General features: G+C 35.6%; 1 protein-coding gene and 1 long non-coding RNA gene across 7 annotated transcripts in view; one reads left to right on the top strand and one right to left on the bottom strand.

Annotated features, from left to right (window-relative positions):
• JAZF1 (JAZF zinc finger 1) overlaps positions 1-23,056 on the bottom strand; it is a 141,992-nt gene that overhangs the window by 13,282 nt on the left and 105,654 nt on the right. For all 5 annotated transcript variants that reach the window (XR_014028472.1, XR_014028473.1, XR_014028474.1 and 2 more), the window contains exon 3: positions 9,911-10,107. Coding sequence is in view for 2 of the 5 variants with exons in the window: in XM_081343769.1 (XP_081199895.1) it covers positions 9,911-10,107 (197 nt within the window). In the remaining 3 variants the exon portion in view is untranslated. The remainder of the gene's footprint in view (positions 1-9,910; positions 10,108-23,056) is intronic.
• LOC308677410 lies at positions 1,661-13,971 on the top strand. 2 transcript variants are annotated; one of them, XR_014028475.1, is made up of 4 exons: positions 1,685-1,695; positions 1,932-1,956; positions 7,796-7,852; positions 13,914-13,971. It is a non-coding gene; the product is annotated as an uncharacterized lncRNA (long non-coding RNA). The 2 variants fall into 2 exon arrangements; XR_014028476.1 differs by lacking the exons at positions 7,796-7,852; positions 13,914-13,971 and adding an exon at positions 3,937-4,061 and having other exon boundaries at positions 1,661-1,695.

Raw genomic sequence — 23,056 nt, 5'->3', positions numbered from 1 at the left:
TTTTACCTTCTACAGATACTGCTGGGCAGTATATAAATGATATAAATGGCCTATCTTAACCCATATGGGGTAATCTGTTTCACCATGATATTTTTAACACTTTAAAATCCTATCATTGAGGAATGCATTAAAACGCTAACACCTGTTTCAAAGTATTATCAATGTAAAATGTACAAAAATATGTAAACATATTAGCGCACTGGCAAATTAATAAAACATACAGAAGTAGAAATACTATATTGATGTTAGTGTTCTGCAGATGTGAATACTAAACCCTCAGTGACTATTGCACAAACTACATCCACACCTTGTTGCTTGACTTGTATGAGATAAATCATTTATTGAAAATAGTCCAAAACTGCTGCTACACAGGGGAAAAAAAGAAAACAAGAGTAAATAAAGCAAACAGATGTATAAGTATAATAATTCTACTGTGTAGCACTGGTGGTCAGCAAAATCACATTCAACATGGGAGGCATTCTGGCAACATGCAGGAATTTTCACAAGGTGGTTCAGGTTAATTCCTATAATCCATGAAGCTCCAGAGATCTTTGAAACACACTGTAAGATGAAAAGCAGCATTTATGAATGCAATTTAGACAAGAATGTTACTCTTTAGCAACATTACTCCTGGTGTTATAAAAGTTTTGGTTTCAAGAAGCAGCTCCTGGAAGCCTGCAATGTTTGTCTCCATTGCCAGATTTTATTTCAGTGGCACAGCAAAAATGCTGTGACTGAGGGAAAGGGGAAAGGCAGTAAGGAATCATGAAAAGGGAGGGAATAAATAAATAAATAAATAAATAAATAAATAAATAAATAAATAAATAAATAAATAAATAAATAAATAAATAAATAAACAAACAAACAAACCAGCTCAGCCAATGGAGAGTCCACTTATCAGACAAAAGGAAGCCAAAATGAGAGTTGCAAGAAGTCCACACAGCCTATATTGTATAAACATGTTGTCCATCAATGTCTGGCAGATCATAAGGTACCCATGATTACAAAGAAAAAAGCCACCTTCGTTTTCTGTTCTTTAGGTGGGGTGTATGTGAGACATGATCTCTCTCTCTCTCTCTCTCTCTTTCACACACACACACACACACACACACACACACACACACACACACAGGCAGGGGGGCACAGGGGCTATATGTTTTTGGCAACTGTCTGGACTACAAAGGTAGACATATATTCATATCCCCAACCATAACATTTTTGGTATCACACAGACATAAAAATCAGAAAGATATGATACTTCTTTTGCCATGTCCTGCTCAATACTGAGCCACTTGCTAAGCATTCCATTTATTGTTCTACATGCTTTACTTCCATCATTTCTGCTCTTACTCTATTCAGCAATCAAGCTTCATTTCTTATTTTTGTGTAAAACATTCTATAATTCAAGCCTAAGCATTTTTTCTAAGTGATCAACTCTACAATAATTGTTTTTTCTTTCTGTTCTTTCTCAAATTCATACATTTCTCAAGATCTGTTGGAAAACAAACATGTGTTCTGTTCATTCCCCATATGGCATAATACTTTACTGTACTTCCTCTCATACTTTTTCCTAAGAATTATGACAATTTTTTTTCCTGTGCATGCTTAGAGACTAATTCTGAGCAGTATCTAAATTCTCTTTTTGGTCTTTTGTTTGAACAGAGACTTGCAAGCAGTTTGGCAACTGAAAACCATGTAAGTATTATGAATAAACAGTATGTCAAAATATTGAATATAATATTATATGAGTTAAAATACTGGCCCACAGTATTTGCTTTAGAGAATTTCCTTTTATATCATAAAATAAGAATATCTCATCTATAGTTTCAGCATGAATCGGGGGGGGGGGAACCGCAGCTCCAAGCAAACTTGCAATTTTAAATAACTACTTAATGGGAACTCATGCTACTTCTTTCTTACTATTGATATAGATTATTATGAAGAATATCCAATTTGGTGAGTTAAATTAACATAAATGTTTGTTTTCAAGAACAGCTTAAACAATGTTCTGAAAATCCAGGTGGTTTCTGAATTTTTAGATATTGGTTTTGAAAATAAAATATATTATTATTATATTTTGAATATTTGTTATAACTGAAGTGAGTGGAAACAATATGAAGGAGTTGGAGAAACAAATTGAAATTTTTGATCTTAAAGACTAGAATGTTCTCAGAAATCAAACCACAGATTTTATCTTTGCAATTCTTGCAATTTTTCCAGATAAGGAACTAAGAATGAACCTGACCAAAGAGTCAGGTTGACTTTAAAGAACCATTTAACTTGGGTTTTCCCCCCCACAACATCTACATTTGTCATCTAAAATATTGGAAATCTAGATATGATTAAAACATTCTGTTGAGCAGTGCTCAGCTGGTACCCACTTTGCTCTTAACCAATTTCATTTTTTTATTGTCCTGTAAAAATGTTTCAGGGCTTATTTTCATGTATCATTGCTTTTCTTTTATTTGTGCTTTAACTTTCAGGTTAATCTAAAAAAAATAATCTTCTATGTACAGTACTTTAGTTTCATTCCTTAAACTGCTTTGAAAACATTCATATTGATTGCTAGGATGACATATTGATCAGATATGTGTGAAATAGTCATGAAGAAAACCAATCTGTGTTTATTTTTTTAAAAAATGCTCTCCTGATGGGCTCATGCTTGAATCAGTTACTTTTATGTGGAATTCAAGTCATTTAATACTTCCTAGGTCAGAAACAGCACTGTAGAGGTCTCCACAATTTAAAAGGGAGTCATCTCAAAATGTGACTGGCATCTCCCTTTTGAGTTAAATGATTCATGAGGTGTTTTAGATATATCTAGCCAGACTTGATATTCCATTTCTGCTATTAGGGTGGGCTTCTGCCATTTACAGTTTACCACACAAGTAGGCAAGATGGCTTTGAAAACAAAGATCTACATATATTGCAAAATATGGTAAAGGTGCCTTGAAATCTTTTTCTTTTAAATACAAGACATACAAGTTGTTAAAATACATTGATTTCTGAAAGCACCGAAGTTATGCATACCTTATGAAATAGAGTAAATGGGAGAAAGTGACCCAACATTATTTAAAAAAACACACAACAGAATGAATATTTTAAAAAATAAACATTGAAAATCTTCAAACATCTTCAAAGAAAAACAAGAAAGTCCAGTTGCCTCATGAAAAAGCCTATTTGGGACAACTATGACCTGGATGACTGAGAATGTCATAGACATTAAACATTGAAAAGTGTATTAGATATAGAATATAGAAATTCAGAATATACAGAAGGTAACATTAAATTTTTGGTTAAGGATTTTTGAACAGGATCTCAAACTCAATCCAAATTCTCCCTAAAAGCTGTGCAACTTTGCTGAAATAGAGACCAAGCCAATTACATTTCTAGAACCAGATTTTCTAAAATAAATGCATTTATAGAAAAACATCCTGGAAAGTAATTTCTGGCAACAGTAAATCATTTCTGTGTTGTTGCAAAGGAATTATATGGATGTGTCTATGAAGTCATGTCACCTAAAGCTGAGCTTAATTAAGATGGGACAATAATGTACTTATAGCAGTAATTATCTAGTTGTCTCTATGTATATTATTAAATCTGTGAAAACAATTTTTTGTCCCCATACTGTTGAATTACATGATGATATCTTTTGAGTATTTTTCCCCAACTTCCTTTAATGTAATTTATAAACCTGTGATTTTGAACACTATTGAGATTCTGTTGATTAATCTGTTGCCTGGTTTACCTGGTAAATGCTAATGACCAAGTTTTAACAATAATCCTGGCATATAGACTACTGACAGTATTATCTTTGCTTATTCTGTGCAATCTTGTTTTATTAAAGAAGATAAACCTTATATATTATATCACTAATTAATGTGTTAAATATTCATTCAGAAAAACTAATTAATAATAGGGTTCTCATTGGAACAGGAATATTTGGAAACTATCAGGCAAGAAGAAGAAATCAAGCAATTTTAGTCTTGACTCATTGCACAACTGCAAGAGACCTAGGATTCACTCTGCCCCCCACACCTAAATTCTTACCTGTTTTCAGGGGAGGGTGACCAGTCTGGGGAGATTCTTGTATTATAGATAGAATACAATAAAGTAATAAACTTTAATCTTTCATGTGTAGATCTATTTGCTTGCACCTGACATTAGTCTCCCAGACTCCTACTTCTTACTCCTAAGAAAAAGAGAAAGTTTACTGGGATAGCTGCAGACCCACATGTAGCTGCTGGATCTGCTCAAGATATGGTGGATACCTTGCTATGGCATTAGAAGGGGATAATGTCTGAACTGAAGAACTTGGCGGCCACGATGCTTCAGTTAGTTCAGAAGGTTCAAAATTTTCCATTACCAGAGGGTCCGATTGCTTTAATGCACTGAGTGGTTCCAACTGTGCAGCCAGGTTTGCTATGTTGCCATGGAGGCTTGCTAGAGAGATTTGGGTGAGAAGTGGGCAAGATGAAAACCTTCATTGCTCAGTGTGAGTTGTACATTGGAACCTAGCTGTAGAATTCCCATGAATTGTCCTTCATGCTAAGCTTGTTAAAGGAATCAGTGGCTAAGTGGGTACTGCAATCATAGAAGAAAACATCCCAGTCATGGACAACTACCAGAACTTTATCAAAAGATTCAGGGGGTATTTTGGAAACCCGATACAAGCCATAAGGCAAGTCATTCCACTGATTAATTGTTCTGTCAGGAAATTTCTCCTTAGTTCTAGGTTGCTTTTCTCCTTGATTAGTTTCCATCCATTCCATTCTTGTCCTGCCTTCAGGTGATTTGGAGAATAGCTTGACTCCCTCTTCTTTGTGGCAATCCCTGAGATACTGAAACACTGCTATCATTTCACCCTTAGTCCTTCTCTTCATTAAACTAGACATATCCAATGCAAATATTTTTCATATGTTTTAGCCTCCAGTACTCTAATCATCGTTGCTCTTCTCTGCACACTTTCTAGAGTCTCTACATCTTTTTTATATTGTGGCAATCTAAACTGGATGCAATAGTCCACGTATGCTCTTACCAGGACATTATAAAGTGGTACTAACACTTCACATGATTTTGGTTCTGTCCCTTTGTTAATACATGCTAGGACTGCATTGGCTTTTTTTGGCAGCTGCAACACTCTGCTGGCTCATATTTAAGTGATTGTCCACTAGGATTACAAGATCCCTCTTATGGTTATTACTAGTGAGCCATGTATCCCTTCTATCCCCTCATTTAAATCATGCAATTGGAAAGCAGCTGCTGAGGGAAAGCAGATGGAGAGTTTCACACTTTATTTCTTACAAAAAGCTGAGACATATCAACAGAGCTTGCCCAGCCAAACCCCTGTGGAGAGAATGCAGATTAACCAACCAAGAGAGCATTAACTCCCCTGCTAAGTGAAAAACAGCAGTCCCTCTCTCAAGAACTTATGAGGGATATCCAGTTCAAGGTATGCTCATAAAAGTTCAGCTATTTTGTCTTTTAACTCTGGATGTAAGAAACAGCAGGAAGCTTTGATTCTTGAGCACCACTATTTTATAGACTCGGCAGTAGTAAAGAATTGTGAGAACCTAGAGTGGACCTTATTGTTCCTATGAAGGTAGAGTTGATGGGTGGTCAGTCTTAAAGAGCAGGCCCCATTATGCAGTCCACAGTGCCACTACCCCATCATGCACTCTAACACTACAGCTGGACAGCATACCAAGCTTTTTCTCTCTCTACATGGCACAAACCTTCAAGTCCCAATCATCTTGTTGTTTGCAAAGTTGAGGTTTCATGACCTTGCAACACAGGGTTCTGTGTTTCCCTACTCCCACTTGCCAACACCACCAGGTTCATGTGGCAACTCTTTTGCAGCAGCTGGCCAAAAGCCCTGAAGGAAGGGGACATAGTTACCTGCCCAATATATGAACTTTGCAGATATTTTGGGAGAAGAGAAGGCTTTAGTTCCTCTTCCACTTAAAACCTGTGGCTGTGATATTGTGGAAATATTGGAGGCCAAAATTCTAACCCATGAGGCAATAACTGATTTTTATTTGAATTTATTTGCTGCCCATCTGGTAGCAACCAACTTTGATGTCAGCAAATGAACTGCTTTCTTAAGGCAATATTTGGATTCTAGTTTGAAGAAAAGATTTATTGGACTTTCTAAGTCACCAACTTCAGTACCTACCTGTTCTGTTCCAGCCTACGACCGGCCCTGTTGGAATGTCAGGGACAACCCCTTTTTTATATTCAATAGGCTGGAATTAAGCCAACCAAGTTTATTTGCAAAAACTAAACGAAACAGTTCAAAACAGAGTTAAACAAATACAGACTGAGATTATATCAGAAGCTCTTCAAACCGTTGCCTTCAGCAACCAGCACCTCCCACACATTCCCCTTTTAAACATCAGTCTCAAGGCGTGGCTTCTCATTGCCATCACTTGAGGTGCCTCATTGCTTTTCTTTGTTCACTTCTGCTAATCTGCCTCCTGCTTCGAGCATCCCTGAACAGAGCCAGCTGTGGATCGTCTTCTTCCAATCTTTCAGGCTCACACAGCTGGGTCTGAGGAGGAACAAGACGGGAGGGGCCTGGCTGAGAGCTCTGCGGTGCATCAGAACTTTCCTCTGCAACCAAAGGCTCTCCAAACCCCTGCTCCTCCTCCTCTTCAGAATTGTCCGACTCAGCTGCCGAAACCACAGGCTGATGCTGAATCACAACACTATCTTTTCTTTTCTTAAGAAGCAAGTGATGGCTTTTCTGAACCCAAGTAGTGAGGTCCCGATGTCCACAATTACAAAGACTTTAATGAGATCACAGTAAGGGACCATTACCCATCTTATTGAGCTTGTTGGATGGATGGCAGAATGCAGGCATATTTACCACACTGGATCTTCAAAATGCATATAAACTCATTAGAGTCAAAGAAATACACACATTTTTATGGCATTCAATATTATACCAGTATGGGAAGTTTGAGTATACAGTAATGCCTTTTGGTTTGGTCAGTTGTGGAGTTGTGCTGCCAGGCTTATGACCCAATTGTTTCCAATAAAATGGATAAATTTGTGGTGATGTATCTGGATGATATCTTGAATTGCTTAGAATATGAAGAAGGTCATGAACAGTATGTACAAGAGGTATTTGAACAGGCTACAGGGAAATAAGTTACTTGTCAAGCTAGAAAAATAGCCTAAAATGGCCTAAAACACTTGAGTTTCTCGGTTATCAGATTTTTACAGATGGAATCCAAATGGACCCCTAAAAGGTACAGATAATGGTCTCATGGCACCGCCCCCAATACATAAGTGTTTCCTAGGTTTTGTGAATATAGGAAATTCATTCCAATCTTTGCATGTAAGGTTAAGACTGTTACTTAATTGCTGAAAAAGAAAGTGAAGTTTGCTTCATTGGAAAGAGCACAGTCTGCATTGAAGGTTTAAAACAACTCTTTGCTAAGCAATGCCTTTTCCAATACTCTGACCTGTTAAAGAAATTTAATGTCCAGACAGATACCTCATATGTAGCCCTGGTGCTATTGTAGGAGCAGCAGGAGGAGGGGGCCAATTGCTTCCTTGTGTCTTTTACTCCAGAGCTTTAATGTTTCCAGAAAGGAATTACGACATTTTTAACAAGGAGCTCTTAGCAGTGAAAGCAACTTTTGTCCACTTGAGACAATGATTGGAATCTGTATTAATTAAAGTCTGCACTGACCCTAAAAATCTGGAAATGTAGAAAGTTCAGCCACTTTTCCTGCAATGGAATATTTTTTTTCTCTCATTTCAATTTTTGTATTACATATATCCCCAGTTTGAAGAATTTGTTGTCGGATGCATTGTCCTGAAAGCCAGAGTACCTCCAGATGCAGTAAGTACCACCCCCACAAGGATTTTGCAACTTTCCGATTTTTGTTGGCTTCCCCCAGAAACACCTATTGAGTTCTTGGATACAGGTCACATAATCTAGATGCTATTTTTCAGAATTAAAGTGCAGCAATAACTTGACCCATAACTTGCAGACCCTACCAGGTACTATATTACAATTTTTCACAGAAAAAGGAACTTCATGACATAAAGGCAGAATTGTAGTGCAAGTGTCTTTGAGGGAGGAGGTTCTACAGCTTTGCCATGCTAGAGAGACAATGGGGCAACGGGTGCATTCACGATGATACACAGGCTATTGAGAGAGTTTTAGTGACCTATGGTGGCAACAGACATCAAGGGCTGTGTAGTGTCTTGTCACATATTCAGGAGGACAAAGCCTCAGCATTAGAGGCCAGTAGGGCTGTTGTGGCCTTGGAAACACCATCCCAGCCCTGGCATACAATGTCACTGGACTTACCACAGCTCCAAGACTATAATTTCATATTGCTAGTGGTAGATCTTTTCAACAAGCAGGGACATTTGGTCTCTTGTAAAGGTTTGCCCAGAGCGAGGGAGACAGTCCCTGGATCAAGTCTTTTGCTATGATGGAATGGTTTCTAGGCTAATTTCTGATTGTAAAAGCCAATTTACTTACAGAGAGTGCTAATATCTGACCCTGCACTAAAGCCTGAGGAGGAACCAATAAGTGAAGGAGTTAACTAATCATAGGGGAAGCACAACACACACACAGCTTGACTTTCAATGTCTGGGCTTCACTTTTCAGGGGGAAAGGGGAGAAATTCTCTAATCATCTAGATGCTTTGTAGGACATAACACCTGGAGTAGAGATCAAGTGGGAAGTTAGCCTTGAGTAGTTAAGTGCAAGAGATCTAGGACCAACCTCCCCTTAATTCCATTTATCTGGTCCAAGAGAGGGTGAGCAGTCCAGGGAGATTGTTGTATAACAGGTAAAATAAATAAAATAGTCAACTTGAATCTTTCATGTTTGGATCTAGTTGCTTGACAAGGGGAGATCTTTGACATAATGCAGTAGAAATTTTTGGAATAAATCTTTGGCTAAATAATAGTATTCTACTCCTTCAATGACAGTTGAATTAGTATTATTTCTTCACTTAGCAACATTTTAGCAACAGTTATGTATCGTTGGGTGCCATGCCCACCCGGCACCCAACGATACATAACTGGGTTTTGGGTTGCAGTTTGGGCACTCGGTCTCTAAAAGGTTCGCCATCACTGATCTAGAATATATATGTGAATTTTGACTGTTGACCTTTCACATGTTTATTGTTATTATTGTTTCTCATGTTGTGAGCAGTGGAGAATCTGTCTGAGATTGTGACAGTATATAAATGTGTGATATACACATTTATGAAAGAACTACATAGTTGATAGAGATTTTGCCATAGTATTTTAGTGCATGCCATCTTGTGCAATGAGCCTTCTTTGAGATAGCATCCATATTATGAACCTTTCTGACATTTTTTGAATATTAAACTTGATTTGCCTATTTAAAACTTTCCTCTTGACATAGGCCTTTTCTATATTAGTTGAATGACTGGTTGTGAAAGAGGGAGAAGTGATATAGGATCATATTTGCTTAATTTCGCAGAAAGTTGACAAAACATCTTACTGTCATTATTGTGAGAACATACTTATGTTTTCACACACTCACCCTCTATTTAATAATCACCCTCTTATTTCATGCATTGCTTTTGTTGCAACAGGGTTAGGCTATCTTCCCTGTTCAATTTCTTAGTATTCTTTTTCAGAAACAAAACTTGTACTTATTTTCATATTTTCCTTTCATCTTCAATAATTGAATCAACAGAAAAAAAGACAAACATGGTCTGAAAAAGAGGTCATGCCTGTAAAAAAACAATTTTGGATCGGAAAAGAAAGCCCATCCATAACATATTTGAGATTTATTTTAACTTAAATATTGCTGATTCTTTTTGCAGTCTAACTTTACTGTGATTTGCTTGCTATTTTTTTGCTGCTTTTTAAAGTATATACCACAAACAGCAAATCCATTTTATCTTACCTGTGGGTGTGCTACTACGAAATGAGGAGGAAGGGGTGATCGGAGGTGTGACAGGTGGAGTAAGGCTTCCACTGCTGTGACGTGGAGGAGTAGATACATTCCCACGGGACACTGAGCTTGATAAGGTCAAGGAGAGTTTAGGCTGTATTTTCTTCTTCAGAGATTCCTGTTCCCTACGAGCAGCATCAGTCATAAACCTATAAAAGCAGTGATACCAATATTATGGGGAAAAAAATATTGTGAATTGGCAACTGTAAACATTTGGCGCAAGTACATGGGAGTACTCCTTATGCTATTCATTTCTTACCTCCCCTTGTTCCTGGTAAACCAAATATTGTCAAATGATGGATAGAAGGGAATAATTTTTTTAGTAGTGTTTTCCCACAAGTGCAAGATCTGGTTTTGCTTTTTTTATTAATTTAGTGTTGATCCATGGATTGTGATAGGAATTAACTGACTAGCTCATTGCCCAAGCCTGACATTGTTAGCTGAAAGTGAGTGTTTGGGGCTAGTCACTTTCTCTTAGCTCACCTCAAAGGGTTATTTGTTGTGGAAAAAAATAGGAGAAAGGAGTATTAGGTATGTTTACCACATTGAGTTATTTTAAAAAATAATGAAGTTGGATAAAAAGTTGTTGTCAATGCTTAATTTTACTGATTAAATTGACACACAGAAAGCTCCTCTCTGAGGGAGATGGATGATTAAGAAGTATGAGATATAAATAAATAAATAAAATCTTTAAAGATTTTTAAGATTAGAACTCAAAATTTCCTGATTTCTAAAGTAATGCTTTAACCACTAGGATAAACTGGCTTACCCATAGGGGACATAATACTATGTCAAAATCTGTCTTCTAAAATTTTATTTTCTTTCAAAAGAGATTTCCCTTTTAGTACTCCATTCTTGGGTAGTTTCTTTAGAATGTGTTCAAATGATAATTTTGCAATGAGCATATTTTAGGCTGCCAAAGTACGCATTTTTTTTTATAAAAATGAATCACTATAGAGCAGTGGTTGAGTGGCCCTGAACCTTTTGGGCACAAGGGACCGGTTCCATGGAGAGAGGTTTTTCCGTAGACCAGAGGAGGTATGGTTTAGTGTGCTGCCTGCATCCCACAGATGGGGCTTAGCTTGTTTGCATGGACTGGTTTCTGGCATGCTGCGGACCGGTGCCGGTCCACAGACCAGGGATTGGAGACCTCTGCTCTAGAGGCCTTCCTGCTTGCATATGCTTCCTGGTCAGTAAAATACCCATGTGCATTACTGTGTTGATTTCCCTTAAATTGAAATGTGGGAAGTCAGGAGGCTGAAGACTATTGAAGAAAGATAGAACACATACCCCACCAATATAGGCACATCATACTTAATTACACCACTGCACTTTCTCCTACAAACAAAATATTTGTCTGATTGTGTGCTGCCACCACGTGGCTGTTTTGGAGAAATTACAATGTGGGCAGTCAGACTCTCCTACCCTATGATGTATTTCCGCTTCCCTCCCCTTTCTGGGATGGACTTCCTCCTCCTTTGGCCCTGGGGAGAATCCCATCCTTCATTATTCAGCTAACATGTGACAACAGCAGACTTACACAGGCGCTGGGAATATTACCATTTTCTAACCTTAGAGATACCTTGGAAATATCTTGGAAATGCTGTATAAAGGTCATCTGAATGCTGCATATTGAGTCTGCAAGTTACCCCATGTCTTCAGGCTAAAAGAGAATGGACTCTCTAGGGACAAAGGAGGAGGAAGTTCATCCCAGAAAGGGGAAGGAAGCGGAAATACATCATAGGGTAGGAGGGTCTGACTGCCCACATTGTACTTTCTCCAAAACAGCCACGTGGTGGCAGCACAGATTGCCTACAAGAGAAGATCAATCCAGACATTCATAGTAAGAGGCATTATATGTTGGTGTATTTACCATATTAGTAATGTATTATATTCCTTGACTTACTGAAACTTTTACGAATTTGTTGGGTTAAGAGTTTCTTTGCTTGTTATTTGACATAAAAATTTCACACTAACTTTGGCAAAACGTGTCCTGCCCTGGGATGCTGCAGGCAGCCAAACCCAGTTCAAGCTGCAGTTGCCTCACTACCCTGTACTGTATGACTCTGCAATCTGCTGCTCCAGCTGACCTTTGCCCTCATCTTGCTCCCACTATGGAGGAGGTATATCTAGCCTGACTTGCTGGGCCAGGCTAGGCTTCAGGTGCAAAACCTCCTCCACCAAGAGTAGCCCCAGAGCTATAGTGCACCAAAATGATACTTTGCAAAGACTTCTGGGTGGCACTGTGCTTCACATTCTCCCCTCAAATGCCCATAAAAAGCAACCCTTTGCAAAGAGCTCCTGGGCAGGCCACACTGCACAAATATTTTAGAAATGGATGTTTGGTGCACTACAGCTCTGAGGCAGCAGGAGCAAGAAAAAGTGAAAGTCAACTGGGGGAGTAGAGTACAGGGCAACAGGGGCCCAAGGGAATAGCTGGGAGGGAAGATAGATAGGTGGGAGGAGTTGAAGCATCCCTGTGGCTGTAAGTGTGAATGGGCTGCCAAGTGTCCAAATATTGATCATGTGACTGTGGAGAAAATGCAGTGGCTATAACCTCAGGCACAGGTCTCTTAGTTCAATGCCTTTGTAGCTTTTAACATGCTGAATGAATGGTATTATAAGTCAAGGACTACTAGTTTAGATAATGTTTAGTTTTAGTTGTTAATTACCATACTTGACATAAATTCCTGACAAGTGTCAATTTCATATGGTTTACCGCATAGACACAAATAAATGTCTTATGTTCTGTAATAAAAAAGCTTACCCTGGCTAATTTTTCAAAACCTTAATAAAGGCATAAAAGGCACTGAGTACAATTTAATATCCCAATTATCATCTCAGAATTCACTTTCAAAGCAGTTAACAGCTGGATTGTTAAGGCATTCATTAGCTTTGTTTTTGCTTTGGGTCATTAATTAGCAAACCAGTCATCGCTTGCTGCTAACAATACATAGCTTATGGGTTACTGCTAAATTATAGGAAATAGTTTATGGGATCATTTCATAACCTATTTTTAAAAGGATTCAGATACCTTATTACACTATATAGCAATAAAAGAAAATTTTTCAAAATGTATAGTCCAGATGACTAGGTTGCAGGGTGTAATATTTCTTCAACAAAATGCAATTATATCTGAACATATCATTGTTTAATTTAGATCAGACTACACAGCTCTTTTTTTTAAGTAACATGATTTCTAGGATTCAATCAGTGCATCACTAAAAACAAATATTGTAATTCTTACTGTTTTATTTTAGTTATGAGAAACCACCAAGTTTTATGATGGAAAGCTGTTAGAAAGACAATCTTTACATCATCTGGTAGATGATCAGATTTCTTCACAATTCATGCAAAAACAAGACCAGTTGGGGCAAGTCTCAAGATCTCATTTAGCAACAGAAATTTTGGGCTCAGTTGTAGTTATAAATTGAGAACTACCTAATTTTAACAGAACATAAAAAAAAACAATTGGAAGGGACCTTGGAGATCTTCTAGTCCAACCCCCTGCTCAGGTAGGAAACCCTATACCATCTGAAAAAAAACAACTAGTGGATTACACAGTTCATGGAGTAAGAAATGAAAGATGAGTTGATTGTTTGAATTTTGATGTGGTAATACACCACATAATCTTCAGTAGAGACAAAATGAATAAATATATATCACAAAGAATAAGGATAATCTACTGCAAAGTGATCTTCCACACCTCTGAAAATTTTCTTCATTACATCCAATATGGCCAGGGAGATTAAGGGTTAGATTGGGTTAGAGAACAGTCTGTCATCTTAAAAACTAAAGACTACTGTCCTACACGCTTTGGTTTTTGGAATTATTACAATATATTAAACCATACCTGTTGATATTTACTTAGATGTTTGTTGAAAATATATGGTATTATGAGATGAAATCATTACATGATGAAAGTTCATACAGTTGTTATTGTATCTTTTTTCAGACAAGTCATTCAAAGACTCAAGGCAGTATACACAATACTTCTCCTTATTTTTATCCACAACAACAGATTGTTAGATGGATTGGGCTGGGAAAGAGGAATTTCCATTGACTTTCCATTGTTGAGAATGGAGCAGAATTTGGGTCTCTTTGACCCCAGTGCAACAATTGAAGTATAGTTATATGTAAAAATGCATATACATAAATACCTATTTAACAGTAACATTTGAACAATGAATCAAAAAAGAAATAATGACAGATTTTCATACAGTGACCCAGTGGGTTTCTGAAAATGTAGAACAATAAAAATAAAAAACAACATCAACTGCAAGTGTTAAAACAATTTTATAAAGAGATCTGTTGGTTCCCTTGAAGGGGTAAATTCTTCTCTTTTCTACTTCCTCTTGAGTCACTCAAGGCTGAGTGCAGAGAGTTCAGGAGAGACTGCAGATAGGAAAACACACCCCTTCTGAATCAGAATGCTCTTTCTCTTGAATAAAGAAGAAAAATGTTTTTCCCCCTCAATTTGTTGTATCAGCACTGTTGCAAAAAATAAAAATAAAAATTAATAATTCATTATAGTAAATCAAGCAAATTATAACTGCAAAAACAAATCAGGAGAAGAAATTCAACATACCATTTGCTAAAAGTTTAAAACAATCACCATACCTAAAAATGATAGAAAGAAAAAAAAATGAAGCAACATAGGAAAGTCTGTTAGAAATAAGTGGGGGAAGATGCATATGTTGGTGTTTAATTAATTTCCTAACAAAACACAACTGCTTCGAGGCTTCCATGCTGGCTACTCACACAGAACCATGAAACCATGTTATATGTACTTATTACTGAATTATATGCAACTTATGCAGTCTTTTACAAATACCCCATGCATTTGAATATTTTTTTACAATTTCAATGTACCAGGCTGAACTTAAAAAAATTAAATGGCCTCTTTAATGGAGCGGGTGGCCTCCTCCTGCTACGAGAACTAGCTGTAGGCAATTAAAATAATGAGTTTGGGCTGAGTCATCTAATCTCATGCCTGGTGCAAGTCAGGCCATAAAGGACTTTGCCGCCCCACAATTCATTGCCTGTTTACCAAACAAAACCCAGACTTGTTCTTTGCTCCCTTCCCCCTTCCTTCAGGCAACTTTTGATGCAAAAGATGGTATTGGAGAGCCCTCTACAGGTTGCCACCAAGGCTTTGCTTCAACAAAACAGGCGTTTTATTGAAAGATGTATATATTTTCCAAACTCTTGTTATGGCAGTTAGGGATAAAAAAGCATTGTTCATGCATGCCAAGAAAAGAATTTTTTTTATCCACAAATGTTACTTCGATTGGATGCACATTAAAATGGATACGCTGATATTATTGCAAAAGATGGTATTGGAGAGCCCTCTACAGGTTGCCACCAAGGCTTTGCTTCAACAAAACAGGCGTTTTATTGAAAAATGTATATATTTTCCAAACTCTTGTTATGGCAGCTAGGGATAAAAAAGCATTGTTCATGCATGCCAAGAAAAGAATTTTTTTTATCCACAAATGTTACTTCGATTGGATGCACATTAAAATGGATACGCTGATATTATTGCAAAAGATGGTATTGGAGAGCCCTCTACAGGTTGCCACCAAGGCTTTGCTTCAACAAAACAGGCGTTTTATTGAAAAATGTATATATTTTCCAAACTCTTGTTATGGCAGCTAGGGATAAAAAAGCATTGTTCATGCATGCCAAGAAAAGAATTTTTTTTATCCACAAATGTTACTTCGATTGGATGCACATTAAAATGGATACGCTGATATTATTGCAAAAGATGGTATTGGAGAGCCCTCTACAGGTTGCCACCAAGGCTTTGCTTCAACAAAACAGGCGTTTTATTGAAAAATGTATATATTTTCCAAACTCTTGTTATGGCAGTTAGGGATAAAAAAGCATTGTTCATGCATGCCAAGAAAAGAATTTTTTTTATCCACAAATGTTACTTCGATTGGATGCACATTAAAATGGATACGCTGATATTATTGCCATCTGTGGTAACAATAAAACATATATTATAATTACTGCCAGAGAATTTTAGATGAGAAAAGCCAAATTATTTGACAATAATGTTCACACAACATTCAGGAAAAATGTTTTCTTATGTAACACTGCTTTTAAAAACATGTTGCATACTTACACTATAACATGCTGCAGTCACATTAAAATTTGTATTAAAATATAATTAAATCTGAGAGTTTAATCAAACTCTCAAAATATATAATGATGATCATTCTTTGATTATACCAGATTGCCACAATTTATTTATTTATTGTAAATATCAGATTGCCACAGATTGCCACATGTATGTATAGATTTGTAAATACATTGACTAAAATCAAATTGCAGAATTAACAATATATTTTCCATTATTGATCAGTAATAGCTTATAACAAAAATTATAAAATAAATCTTAAAAACAGCTTGTAGAGTGTTTCCAGTAAATGTGCTATTTAAAAAAATCCCTTTTCTATAGAACTATTTATGAGAAGTCTTCAGTGAAGTACTGTATATTTTACATCTAGATTGTGATCTCTTCCTTCTTACACAATCACTGGAAACACAATTCTCTCACAAACTGCTGAGCCAGTTTTAGACCACTTCCAAAAAGCAGTAAAGGTCCTACTTAAGAATTCAAACCATAAAGAACAGTAATCATGCTTAACAGAAAACCTGTCTAGAAAACAAGAATAAGAAATAAAAATGAAAAATGTAGAACAGATATTAGCCATCAGTGAATATGAAACGATCATACAGGATAACATACATTAAAAATATCAGATAATACCCTTGGAGTCAAAATATCAAATAATGAATTAGGGAATCTGGGAAAATCCGTATCTCCAAGAAAAACAGGATCCAAATGTGTAAATAGTTTTTCTGTTGATGTTCACTGGAAGGAAACTAGTATATATCACAATGCCAAATGGACACAGAATATATGCAGGAATGCCATAGTAATATTTAAAGTTACTCCCTATCTTCTCTATCTCATATCCTTCCTTTGGAACAGGAACTGAGACCGCAGTGGCATAAGAGCAAAACTCAAACAATGTATATGCTTACCATGTTGAGAAAAAGGTAATGAGAATTGAGAGCAAAATTAAGTTTGCATATATTTTGCAATGGAATGCAAAATTAACTCCAGTGTCCACATGATTTCATATAAATGTGAGTGGCCACAAATAGCAAAATCATAAAATGTTAAATTAGCTTGGTTAAGTAGCTAATATAACAAATAAGCAAGCGGTAGATTCCTTAGAACTCTTTTAGCAAAGATCGGAAGAAAAGCTAATGGAAGACAACCTTACAAGCTAAACCAGCCATATGACATTGGGCTACGAATGGGAACTGATCACAATCACTTTATAAAATTCATCCCACTGATTATTAAAGATAATTACAAGCCATCCACATTTTCAAAGTGACTGAACAAAAGTTCTATAAATGATTTCAGGCTAATTAGAGCTACAGTTTTTTAAAGCACCCTGAATATTTTTTTCATGAAACTGAGATATATTGTCCTTTTTATTTTATTTAATCAGAGAACAATTAATAAATAGAGAGAAATTCTACTCAGTCCCATAAATTACAGTCTCATAAAAAGATATGGAGCTGCAGAATATGTCAGGTTGAAACACTATGCCAAAATAGCTCATATGAATGAAATCCTATCACATTATTAATATCTCTCCAGAAACCATGCATGCAAGGACAAATCCACATATCATGTACTCATATTTTGTGAAATATTTCCTTTAATAATATTGCAGAAGCACGGAAATATGGAATTATATTCTTATATTTTATTATTATACTTCACGTGTCCTGTCAGTGAAATGCTTGTTATAACACTGAGTTGCCAGAGAACATTATCAGCATTGTTAAGGAGATTTTGTGCAATTGTGGTCATCATCTTGATGATTTTTACACATAGTAAATCACAAATACTTTGAATATTCCAAATTAGGGATCACTTTCCCTGTCACCTCTATCACATTTACATTAATTCTGGGTTTGCCATCTATTTTTGATTTTCTTGTCATTCCACCACTCATGATTTAATTTATGCTTCTGTCAGTTAAAATCAGACTGCCTGAATGTTTTCACTCAGCAAGCCTGGGAAATCCTGTAAACAGTATCAAGGTCACATATATGCCCAGTGGAGTTAATACTTTCTGAATTGAAAATGTTTTGATACTAAATTTATTACAAATATCTTATTCAAGAATTATTCTCATACTTAAGAAATTTACAATTTTTTTCATTCAAGAGCATTATTTATAGTCAATCAGTTTAACAAATAAATTATCATCCGTGTCCAAATAAGATAAATGAAATCTTAAAATTAACAGTTATGAAGAAAAATTGAAAATACCAATATTTTGTGGTACTAACTTCATTCACTTTATCACTTTTTTGTTGTAATCCAGATAATGTTGATATTTGAAGTGTTAACTTCAACAAATATGCATATTTCATTTAATTTTTTGTTCTGTGCCTACTTCATATGTCTATCAAGTTGGTACGTAATGTTACTTTTTGTGCCCATCTATTTAGTAGATGGACAATGTGTTCTGTACATTTATATTTCTATTTTAATGTTACATTCATGACATCTTTGAAGTTAGTCATCAAAATCTCGCATTTCTGATTGATTCTCTTAGCAGGTTCTTTAACATCCATCATTCCAACACAAGCTCTGTCACTTAAAACTTTCTGCATCTGACTTTCCTAAATTCCACACTTTGTATTCATAGAACATGCTAGAAAGCTCATGATGTTGAAGGTATTTGCTCATTTTGTGATGTCCACTTGTTGGAAAATGATTTTTATACAATTAAATTGAACCATGCTGTTTTTGTCTGTGATTTTTCTGGATCCCTTTTGTAGACGTTACTAATTTCTTGGCCTATTACTAGCCAAAATGTAAAAATTTTGCCAAAAAGGTACAAGAAATCAAACTGTTAAAGTAAACAGCCACTGAAAACATAAACCAACATTATAGATTCTTTAGTCACAATGTCTTGTTCTCTATGGCAGACATGTCAAACTTGTGGTGTCATGTGACGTCGCACGACATATTGGAGCTTTCTCTCCATTGCCGGAAATGGGGTGGGCGCGGTTTCCTGATGACATGTCCGGCCCGGGGGCCAGGAGTTTGACACCCCTGTTCTACGGGGTCAGTATAATAGTTTGCCCAGATCTGCCCAATAAGGTACCCTATATCTCTCAAAATTCCTAGCCAAGTTAATTTCTTGTGCCAAAAATTATCATATATATTAACACCCAGAAATGATAAATTTGAAAATAATCATTTTAAATTCCTTCAAAATATAATTTGATTCTCTCTGTTTTGTGTCAATGTCAAAATTGAGTATCAAATTCAGCACATGCAGCTAAGCAAAATATAAATTGTATCATAGAATCCAAAATGTTTAGGTAGAGCAAGGAAGAAGACTTTGATGGAGACATGTAGCTGCTCCCTTGGTAAAAAGGCAAAAGCTTTCTTTAAAATCCAGAACATCCCAATAACATATGGAAGCAGCTCAAACAAAACCTCCCTAATTCACTGAACTATAAGAAGGAGGAGATATAATATAATGCTTGCAATATGTGTAGTGGACCTGGTCACGAAATCCACAGAGTGGCTAAAACTGCTTTTATTGAGATTGGTGTCAAGCATGAAACTTCAAGCATGAAAATTTTGGATTCTCGAGCTGGATTTGACATTTGGTTATTATAGCAAAATTTTTCAAGCCTGATTTTTTCTATTCCTTTTCTGTACCTTTTCATTACAGTATTTTGTGCACTATATAACCATTTTCCCAAGATTTCAAATTTTCCATTTGATGATTATGTGTTCCTGAAAATATAGACATTTAAAATCCTAGAAAAAACATCACTGTAACCTGTGACCTGAGTGACCATTGAGTTTTCCAACCACTGACAGAAAATTTCAAGATTAGATTTCAAGATTAGATCCCTTGTGTTCCCATATTTCCTTTTATTTTCATCCAATTTAGACTGTGGTCCTCTTCAAAGGATGGGCTGTGCTTTGGCTAATTGAATTTTGTCTTCCAATTTACTCAAGATTTTGTCTTATCTAAAACAAGACTTCCTTTTATATCTTTATTTTGTTATAGTCTCCCTCATTGTCCATCCCTGATCGTCCCCAATAGCCCCATAGAAGGCACTTTTTTAAAAATATTCTCCTACTATGACACTGAAGTTTCAGAAAGCTGAGAGGGTGTAGATTACTGGAGGAATTTAAGGTACATTGGGTTGTATCCAGAATAAATGCAAGATGCCTACACTCACTTAAGAGAATTCCAACATATTTTTTCTTTTAAAAAGTTCCAAAATAAATTTATTTCGCATCAAAATGAGAGAGAATAGTTAGAAAATTAAGAACAAATATCCTACCTCTGACTCTTTTAAATGCAGAATGCATTCTCAATAACGAGTGTTCTTTACTCTTATATGCTTTTAAAAATCAGCCATTGTGCTAGTGCTAGGAGTATTTGAATACTGTTTTAATTAACTGTAAACCATTTTAAATTGCCATAAGCTGTTCATGTGTGAACCTATTGAAGACAGTTACACTGAATTCAATGTGCAATAGGATACTAATGTTAACAAATTAGTTCTGCCTTTGAGATGGAACACTTCTCTCTTTAATCTGTCAACTTATTACTATGGAACAATAGCAACTGTGAGCACAGTTATACTAAATAAGCATTTCAGAATGAATATTTTTTTCAATTGATCAATTATGAAAAAGGTTTCAGCCTAAAAATAGATGCTGAGCAGACATCTCAGCTGCACAATATTATCACCCCTTACATAGATGAGCTCAGTGCAGAGATCTGATCTTTTTGCCAATAGCACATCAAATTATTAACAGCAAATATTGAAGTGAAATGATTCATAAGTACTACTTTGCTGAATTCTGTTTCAGGCTGCACTTAATCTTTATTCATCTCTAATGAGTATTTATAGTATGACCCTGACAGCTTGCTACCACTGTGATAAATTATCTGACTCAAGTCTGATTAAAAATGCTATCCTGAATGCTAATTATCTCAACAGACCCGCTTAATAATAGCATTTCTTGTCAATTATGGAACCAGAGAATGGGTGCCAGTTGTAAACTGCACCACACAAGCCTGTCCTGTAAAGGAGATTTCCCATCATGCTTTGTCATCTGCCACATGTAAATCTAGGATTCTGTATCTGCAGTGACCTCCTTATTAGTGAACTGACAAAATGATGAAGCTCAGCTCCTGCCACTAGATAATTACGGACTGGATTTGCTGCCCATGGGAGATCAACAATGTAGAGTCACTTGTGATGCCATTTACTGCTAGTCCTTGCAGGAACCTTTGCTTTCAGTGACAAGCACCTCATGTCATTTATATTTAATAATTTGAGGAAATTGAATAGAGATATGACTGCTGTACCTTTTTCATTGATAGAAGAAACAATCCCATTGTATTTGCAAGGACAGCCATAAAACTTAATAGAGTAGACTATACTGTAGAACTATAGCATACATAATATTATTCTTTTCCACCCTTTGTTTTTCAATGTTAGTTTTAACAATTTTCATATATATTAAATGAGGAGCCTGTGAATTTAGTCAGCTTGAAATGAACAAAGAGAAATTAACAGTTCAATAAAAAAACTTCATTATAAAGCAGGTATTCCAGTAGAAAGCAAAAAGGCCACAAGTATGGATATAAGAAATACGTTAGTTAATATGCAGCCAAGTGATTGTAATGTCAAAGTAAACAAAATGGCAAAATGTTTTAAATGCTTTCTGAATTAAAAATGCATGAGGAAAAAAAAGATGAAAATTACTGCAGATGTATTTATTACATTTTAATTGGGTTTGTCATATTATATTTTGTTATTTCTAAGAGTTTGAATACCCTAGGAATAAAAACAGGACATATTTCAAAATAAATTTGAAAGGTGATCCTTTCCATTTTATTCTCATAATAATCTTCACAAACAGATTAGTTCTGGAAAACTGTCTAAATTTCACCCATTAAGTTCATACCTGAATATATTTATTAGATTTTTATCTCATTTTTATAAATAACTCAAGATGGTGAACATAGTCTGTTTGTATGATAGGAAGGAACTTTCTTCTTTCCTGAAAGCAATGAAAGTTGTATTTTGTGATTATTTATGAACTTTTTGCACTTTAGAAATAGCAAGTATGTTTCCTAAACAGAAATAACAGCCCAATTATCCACTTTCTTCTCTCATCATGGAAACTAATATTTAGTATCTGACTGTCAGAATGTTCATAAACTTCATGTTTTTCTGAAAAAAATCTGCATCATTTGGCAATCTAAATTTACAGAAAATCCACTGAGTATTATATCATTGCTTTATGTAGCACTTGTCGCTCAGTTAACTTGATTAGTTCTAATAATTATGGAAATAAATGTCTTCACACCATGTCAGAAATCACTGTTAGAGTGTAACTTAAAGGAGAAAATAACCAAACGGATAAAGAATATTGTTTATTGTGCTTGTTCCAGACATCCTCTTCCTGCTTTCCAGGAGTCAATAGGTTTTTTATGTAATTCTATCTACACAAAACTTTTTTTCTGAAAAACCAACCCAAATTATGCAGAAAAGTAGATACTTTACTGTTATAGGAATTCCACCTATAATGCTGACTTTGTATAGAACAGAATGTTATGAGTAATGCATGTAGAAAAAGAGGCTATTTTACCAAGGTTGAAATATAAAGGCCAGAAACATTTGTCTGTATTGTTAAAGATAATAACATACTTTCTGGTGGAGTTTTAAGTTTTTTCTATACATCAGGAAACAATGATCCAGAAGTTAGTTTTATGTTCTCTTTATACAATTATTATTCTACAACTTTTCAAAACAAAAACATAGTTTTATGGAATCTAAATTTCTATTCCATTCAGCTTGCTAGTTAAAAATATTTATAACATTTTAATACTGCTTGTGGACAATTAGTATCAGTAATCACAGCCTATCTATGTCAATTAAATTTATTGGGTTAGGGAAAATAAAAGGATTGACCTTAACAAAATTGGTTCAGAATTTCAGAATGTC

The sequence above is a fragment of the Vipera berus genome (genome assembly GCF_964194415.1).
Source record: "Vipera berus genome assembly, chromosome: Z".
NCBI classification, from domain to species: domain Eukaryota; kingdom Metazoa; phylum Chordata; class Lepidosauria; order Squamata; family Viperidae; genus Vipera; species Vipera berus.
The sequence above is the reverse complement of the archived record's forward strand: the minus strand, read 5'-3'. Positions and strand labels throughout refer to the sequence as shown.